General features: G+C 37.9%; 2 protein-coding genes across 2 annotated transcripts in view; one reads left to right on the top strand and one right to left on the bottom strand.

Moving 5' to 3' along the window:
• Positions 1-8531, top strand: part of LOC106880442 (WD repeat-containing protein 76) — a 65936-nt gene that overhangs the window by 10988 nt on the left and 46417 nt on the right. The window lies entirely within an intron of this gene.
• Positions 1-8531, bottom strand: part of LOC106871681 (sodium- and chloride-dependent glycine transporter 1) — a 28292-nt gene that overhangs the window by 11924 nt on the left and 7837 nt on the right. Inside the window, exons 5-9 of the mRNA XM_089341559.1 lie at positions 7792-8058; positions 7327-7441; positions 5931-6063; positions 4372-4506; positions 517-620 (exon numbers count right to left, since the gene is read on the bottom strand). Coding sequence (XP_089197685.1) covers positions 517-620; positions 4372-4506; positions 5931-6063; positions 7327-7441; positions 7792-8058 — 754 coding nt within the window. The remainder of the gene's footprint in view (positions 1-516; positions 621-4371; positions 4507-5930; positions 6064-7326; positions 7442-7791; positions 8059-8531) is intronic.

Genomic DNA, 8531 nt, shown 5'->3' with positions numbered 1-8531 from the left:
AGAACTATGTTGAGGCTACATATGTCTGTGGAGTGCTCAGCCACTTTCACTTTAATTTTACGAGCAGGCTGTTCTGTTGATCGAATCAGTTGGAACCCTTATTGTCGTAACCAATAGGATGCCTGCAAGTGACATGCTCAACTGGTTAAGGTCAAGCAAATCTGGGTATTGAGCAGAATATTTGCTGTAGACCATCTTTATTATTATTATTATTATTTCTATGTGGGGCAAAATGCTTAGTGGTATTTCATTTCACCTGCATGTTCTGAGTTCAATTTCCATGAAGGTCAACTTTGCTTTTCATCCTTTCAGGGTCAATAAATTGAGTACCAATGAAACACTGGGGTCTTTGTAATCGACTAATCCCCTCCCACCAAATTTCAGGCCTTGTGTCCATTGCAGAAAGGATTATTATTGTTATTTCTTATCTTCATATGTTTAGTAATATAGATATATGAGATGACATATATGAGGGGACATATATGAGATTATTAGGTATCGAAGTTGATGGATTACCTAAATGTATTATTGTGGAACTTGTTGTAACTGGCCATGGTGATCAGTCCACCCATACTGGTACTTACTGAAAAAAATATTTGCACGGCGGCATCCACCCATACCTGTAGAATAAAAATACAATAAATAAACAGAGTGATTAAATAGATGCAGGTGTGGTCATGTGGTAAGAAGCTGGCTTTCCAACCACATGGTTTTGGGTTCAGTCCCACTGTGTGATACCTTGAGTAAGTGTTCTTCTACTATGTGTTTGTGTATGTGTTTGATAACCAGTGTTGATATTTTTACCTTCCTGTAACTTAGCAGTTTGGCAAACGAGTCCAATAGAATAAGTACCAGGCTTTAAAAAAAATATATTTACTGGAATTGATTCATTTGACTAAAAATTCTTCAAGGCAGGGCCCCAGCATGGCCACAATCTAAAGACTGAAACAAGTAAAAGACAAGAGAAAAGAATGATTATATTAAAAATCATTTAAAACTCTGTGGAAATCTGCTCTTTATAAATAACGTCATGGAAGAGCTAATTACCTTTATATTCAAATCATTAAACTTAATTGTCTAATGAGGTTATTATATTTTTCACAATGAGGCTGTCTGTATTTTGATGCAAAACAATTCAGGATGCCAGCAGATTTCAGTGTAGCAGATTGGGAAAAATTTTTTCTATTGGTTAATACGTGCTGAGGAAGGTGAGGTTTTTATAGCAAACCAGAAACCAGTCTACGTGTATACCTATACCAATAAATATATAGCTTTATGTTATATAAGTATGTGAGGGATTTTTTTCGATCTGCTTGCCTGAGTACTGTTGATTCTGTTATTATTTTCAGTGTTAAATTTTTTGGTGGTTTAAATGAGGGTTTTAACTCTCATTTCTAGCAGGTAGACATATTAGTGTGTCCTTATGATTAATATATATATATGTGTATACACACACACACACACACACACACACACACACACATACATACACACGTACATACATATGTTTATACATGACGGACAAGAAACTTGCTCAGGGTGCCATGCAGTAGGACCGAACCCCAAATCACGTGATTGGGAAGCGAACTTCTTACCACATAGCAATGCCTACACCTTAAATTAATTAAGACAATTAATTAACAACTCTAACTGAAATTCTCTTAGATAACAAATCATTTTTTTTTTTTTACTGTAAGAACGAGATCCTCATTTATAAAAATGAAAAAAGTTTTTAAAAAATAGAGATAAGTGACGTAAGTAAGTAACTCTTATAGTTTATCTGGAACTCTTGAGGATTTTTCAAGTGTCTATTTATCCCGAGGAGTACTCAAAAGTAACGATCTAGATCCTCTTCTCCTCCCAAATCACCTGTATTTCTCTCTTTATTTCTCTCCTTGACCTCTCTAGGAGAATTTTCACATTTATATTCGTGTTTGTTTTTATTATTATTATTATTATTTATTATCATTAGTAGTATTAGGTGGCAAGCTAGCAAAATCTTTAGCACACCGGAAGAAATGCTTGGCGGTGTTTCATCCGTCCTTACGTTCTGAGTTCAAATTCTGCCAAGGTCGACTTTGCCTTTCATCCTTTCAGGGTTGATAAAATAAGTTCCAGTCGAATGCTATGGTCAATGTTTTTGACTTAATCCCTCCCCCAACGTTGCTGGCTTTGTGTCAAAATTTGAAACCATTATTATTATTATTATTATTATTATTATTGTTCAGTAGTTTTATTTTTATAACGTGCTTTCACTTCACTACCGAGCGCAGCTCTGTGCGCCTTGGGTATGTGCTGTGGTTTGCTGTGGTGCTCTTATGTTTACTGTATTGAAAGTGTTTTGCGTAGAATGTGTGCAGTACCCAGTAGTGCAATTTTCTGTATGTTATATATATTTGTAAGTCCTGGTGTTTTTGTTATGTATTTGTCTGAATATTTTTTTATTATACCTAAGGCACCTACTATGATAGGAATTGTTTCTGTTTTTAGATTCCACATTCGAGTTATTTCTATTTCCAGGTCTTTGTATTTTGAAAGTTTTTCCATTTCTTTTCGAGAAACGTTGTCATCTGCTGGTATTGATACATCAATTAGAAAGCATTTTTTTCCTTCATGATCTTTGACAACTATATCTGGTCTATTTGCCTTAATTTCTCTATCTGTGTGTATTGGCATTATTATTATTATTGTTGTTAAGGCAGCAAGCTGGCAGAATCTGCAGAGAATGTTTACCATTATCAATTCACCCTTTTTTTTTCAATAAAATAGTTTTTAACTATTAATGGTGAAATACTATGGATATATTTTATCAGTAAACTTTCCTCTTGGTAAACTTTCCTTACAGTGAACTATTTGCACAGTGAACTGATGGTGGTGAACGTTCCCTGCAGTGAACTTGCCTGTAATCATTTCACCTACTCTAAGACTTTTTTTGCTACAAACCCTGAATTTTATAATAGAACAATTTATTTCTTATACTACTTTTTGTGTCTTATGGTACGTCCACTCTTTCTTATGCTTCTAAGAACTTATATCATCGTTGTTATTCTCATCATCATTTAATGTCTGTTCTCCATGCTGGCATGGGTTGGACAGTTTGACAGGAGCTGGGAAGCTCAGAAACCATACCAGGGTCCATAGTTTGTTTTGGCATGGTTGGTTTCTACAGCTGGATTCTCTTCCTAATGCCAACCATTTTACAGAATGTACTGGGTGCTTTTCACGTGGCACACCCATAGATGCCTTTTTATGTGACACCAGCACTGATAGGGTCACCAAATACCTTGCAAGACAAAAAAAGACCCCTCGATTGGGAGAAGGGAGAGGGGAGAGGTATGGTGATGGTTGCTTTGTGCCAGTTGAGAGATTAAAGTTATAGAGGGACAGAAGTAGGTGTCTAGCTGTAGGTGCATGGATTAACCCTGTTGGCAGGGAAGGGGGGAGTGAGTTAGAGAGTCAGATAAGATAAGGAGAGTGACAGTCAGAGAAATAATGGTCAACATATGTCAGGACATGCACTTGTGGTGGGGGGGGGGGGGAGATTAAGTGGGGAACCTCTAAAGAATTTAATTATTCTTTACTCATGGATTCACATGGTTTGTTGTTAATCAGATGGAGTTTGATGTACTTTTGCTCTTGTTTTCTTCTAATATTATTCATCATTCTTAGTTTTTTATCCTTTATCTTTATCTTTTATGCATTCCAGTCATTAGACTGTGGCCATGCTGGAACACTGCCTTAAAGAAGTTTTAGTCAAATGAAGATATATATATATATATATATATATATATATATATATATATATATATATATGTATGATGTAGGTATATATGTATGTATGATGTATGTATATATGTATGTATGTATGATGTTTGACTGGGGTCGATTTGTTTGACTAAAGGCAATGCTCCAGCATGGCCACAGTGAAAATAACTGAAACAAATAAGAGAATACACGGATACATACATGCATGCATACATACATACATACATACATACATGCATATATATATATATATTCAAACACACACACATTTTATATATTTTGAGTGAGGATGCCTGGCCTAGTGGTTAGAGTATTGTACCCATGATCATGAGATCGCGGTTTCAATTCTTAGACTGGGTTTCTGCATTATGTTCATCAGCAAAACACTTCATCTCACATTGTTCTACAATCACTTTCACACCTGACGTGTGGCACATTGTGCACCTGTTCGGGCAAAGTCCTTTTGATGGAGGCTGTGAGCCAACGTACAGCACATAGACATTTGATCATCGTAAACAAATCATTTGTGTAGGCCAATCAGCAAAAGCCGAACATCGCACACGCCATCTTCAGCAGGAGAGTCCTTTCATATATTTATGAGTTTACCTGAACATTCTTTAATTTCGAGACATCTGGCCGTAGGTAATAGTAGATTCCATCTGAAGAACCTTCCAGTGTGGCTCCTTTGCCAAGGAGACAAGCCAATAAAATATATGGAAACAGAGAAGTGAAATAAGCAACCTGGAAATATATGGAAATAGAGAAATTAAACAAGCAGCCTGGAATTGTATGGAAGACTTTACTAATCAACTATGTTATTATTATTATTATTATTATTATTATTATTATTGTTGTTATTATTATTATTACTATTTTCATTAACTCTCCTCTATATCACTACCTTCAACTAACTTTTTTAACCACGTAATAAATATTACGTTCCCCCTATCACATGTCATGGACGCTTCTCTCTCCATCTTTTCTCTCTCCATCTTTTCTCTCTCCATCTTTTCTCTCTCCATCTTTTTCTTTCTCTTTCTACCTTATTCTTCGCTTCATCCTCTTTCTTGCTTCCTCTTTTCCTCTAATCATGTGAAAGCGTTAATAACAGGTTAAGTAACGTAACGGCCAGTAGAATTATTATAAGATTATTAAGGTAGCAAGCTGGCAGACTCATTAGCACGCTGGACAAAATGCTTTGCAGTATTCCATCTGTCTTTATGTTCTGAGTTCAAATTCCACCGAGGTTGACTTTGCCTTTCATCCTGTCAAGATTGATAAATTAAGTATCAGTGAAACACTGGGGTCAATGCAATTGACTAGCCCTCTCCCCAACAATTTCAGGCCTTGTGTCTATAGTAGAGTATAGTCTTGGGAAAGGAAGAAGGAAATTATCCAGGAATGGCTATGTGGATAAGAAGCTCAGTTTGCAACCACATGCTACCAGGTTCAAGCCCACTGAACGGCAGCCTGGACAAGTGTCTTCATATATGTAAGTGTGTGTGTGTGTGTATATATATATATGTGTATGTGCATATATACATATAGATAGGAGAGTATTGTAGTTTGCTTGAAGCATTGTGTATTGTTTGTAAAGAATAAAAAGTTTAGGAAGGTATAACAATGCAATATAGAACAAAAAATGGACTGTATACCTGTTGTAACTTGGTAAACTGTAGTCCGATGATATTTCGGAATTAGAATTCCTTCTTCAGATCTTATTTGCTGGAGTCTCTGCTAAATAATAATGATAATAATACTCAGCATCATCATCGTCGTTATTCAATGTTTTTCCATGCTGGCATGGGTTGGAAGGTTTGACAGGTGGTGTCAAGCCAGAGTGCTGCACCAGGCTCCAATTGTCTGTCTTGGCATGGTTTCTACACCTGGATGCTCTTCCTGATGCCAACCACTTAAGGTGTACTGGGTGCTTTTTTACATGGCACCAGTACCGTCATTATCATTGGCCAAGAGGAGGTCAGTTTCCTCACATCAATAAGTGAATCCCACCCCCACATTCTCCTCAACTACTTGGACTGCCCTGTCTATGAAAAGCAAGTGACCTCATGTCAAAATTTGACTCAAGACCTGTCGACTCATGTGCAGAGCTGGCCCGCACACCAAAAACTAAAATAAGAAGAAACAACACGAAAGGAAGCACCTACCTTCCCTAACGACTTGATTCCTTTCACAAGGACAAAGAATACTATACACCAGGCGAGAAGAAGACAGAGGCTGAGGTCCCATTCCACTGTGACCATTTCATAGATGTTGTCAGTCATCTTTAGAACTTGATTGCTTAAAACAGACATTTTTAAAGGACGCAATTAGAATTGGACATTTAACAAAAAGAAAAAATCCATCAATGATATTATTGTTGGTGTTGTTTAGCTCCAGGTCAAAGTTGATTCAGCAGACATGTGACCAAAGATATTCCACCCACATGCACACTTTCAAACTTGATCCAGCATGCCTATTGAATGAAGAGATTCTGGCCATGACCATCCTGTCAAACTTGATTCAGCAGACATTTTGCTCAAAGATATTTCAGCCATGACCACCCTTTTAAATTTGATCTCACAGGCCTATTGATCAAAGATATTGTAACCATGAACCATCCTATCAAACTTGATCCAGCAGGCCTATTGATGGAAGTGATTCTGGCCATGACTATCATGCCAAACATGATCCAGCATAACCTATTGATCAAAAACATTCCAACCATGACCATCCTCAAAACGCCCAGCACCCTCAAGCCAGCTAATTGACTAATCATGACACCAGTGCCAGTTCTAGCACTTTCAATCTATATGTTGCTGGTGGGGAGATGAGTTGCTGCTCTCTCTAGCAGTTGGGTGTCCAGCATTGATGAGACCAAAGAAGGTCGAAATCACGTGATCTGGTGTTCTCAGCACTGGAGGTGGCTAGAATTTATCTCCCCACTAGCAGGGATATAAACAAGAGTGCATTTTGCACCAAAAAAACTAATGGTATCTACCACAGTATAGTTTGTTCTAACAGAACATCCAGGATTAAGTGGGGATAAAGATTATCTCACAGTGCTAATACTGTCTCTGTCACTAATGTGTGTGTGTGTGTGTGTAAAGAGAGAGAGAGAAAGGGTTTTTGCACAATTAGTACACTCTTTACTCTTACTTATTTCGGTCATTTGACTGCGGTCATACTGGAGCACCACCTTTCGTCGTACAAATCGACCCCAGGACTTATTCTTTGTAAGCCTAGTACTTATTCTATCGGTCTCTGTTGCTGAATTGATAAGTTACAGGGACGTAAACACACCAGCATCGGTTGTCAAGTGATGGTGGTGGTGGGGGGGAAACAGGAATGATGATGGGAGAACAGGAAAACAGGGAGATACGAAGATAGGAAGTGAGGATAATAGGAAGACAAGAAGACAGGTTGATGGGAAGACAAGAAGAGGATAAGATGGGAAGACAGATTGGTATTATGATGGGAGGACAATAAAAGAGGAAGATGGAAATAGAGGAAGATAAAAAGGTGGGAAGTTAGTAAAACGATAGGAAAAAGTAGTTGCCGTACAAGAAATATTCTTCACTTGCAGTCTTAGATGTATAGTTGTAAAAGTATGGATCAATGATGGCTTTCCAAGATGGAGTAACATTTCCAGAGAAGGTTATCAAGTCTGTTAAGTTGGCTGGAATGATAGGTAAGAGTTTATTTATTAGTCTGGTCTGGAATGATAGGCAAAAGTTTATTTTTCTAAAAAGCATGAGGAAATAAAGTGAAGGCATGCCATATACTTCTGAAGAATTTTTTTCACAACAAATTCTAAATTTACATCCTTTGAAACATATCTGTAGCAAATTTCATTTAAAAATATCCATTTTGTATAAAGTTAGGAGGAAACAAAGTCTGTGGCGGGGACAGGGATCTTTGTATAGTTAGACCGAAGACAGTGCTCCAGCATGACCATAGTCCATTAAGTTGAAAAATCAGTAAAAGAGCAAAAGAATGACAGAATACAAAAATGAACATTCTACTTACGTCTGCACTCAGGACGAGTTTCATTAAACAGACCTTCAATGTCGCTTAGAGATGGTACTTGATTGCTGGGGTCTGTAGCGGCAATATTGGTGAACTTGTCGCCATAAATGTTTACAGTACAGTTGCATGTATTCCACTTGTTGTTGCATTTGAGCCATGGCAGTGACGATGTGAAGGATGCAAAGAGGAAGTAGATGGAATATGCCACGATGACGTTATAGTAGATTATAATGAGGAACACAAGAATCAACATGGAGTAGCCAACACCTGCAAAGATTAACAGTATTTGTACCCCAGTGTCACTTTGATGCATTGCTCTTACATAATGATGGACTCTTCTATCAAAGAGGATGTATGAGTATCCAATTTTAGCTGAACAACTTCCACAAATTATTTGTTTAAGGCCTCTGCCAGGGGTGTAGCCAGCCCACTTATGCGTACCTTTCCTTCATTGGACACTAAACTTCGCTTGCGAAGACCTGTTGAGGCAAGTGAAACCGAACTAAATTCGACGACTGGCACCCATGCCAACGTCGTCTCCTTCATTGGACACGAAACTCGGCTTGCAAAGACCTGTTGGGGCAAGCAAAAACGAAATCGTGATGGCACCTGTGCCCAGCGTCGCCTTTCTGGCACTTGTGCCCGTGGCACATGTAAAGACATTCGAGTGAGATCGTTACCAGTGCCACTGGACTGGCTCTTGTGCAGGTGGCATGTGAAATACACCATTTTGAGCATGG

This window comes from Octopus bimaculoides, chromosome 24 (genome assembly GCF_046866305.1).
Source record: "Octopus bimaculoides isolate indiv1 chromosome 24, ASM4686630v1, whole genome shotgun sequence".
NCBI classification, from domain to species: domain Eukaryota; kingdom Metazoa; phylum Mollusca; class Cephalopoda; order Octopoda; family Octopodidae; genus Octopus; species Octopus bimaculoides.
Note: the sequence above shows the minus strand (reverse complement) of the source record. Positions and strands in the feature narration are given on the sequence as shown.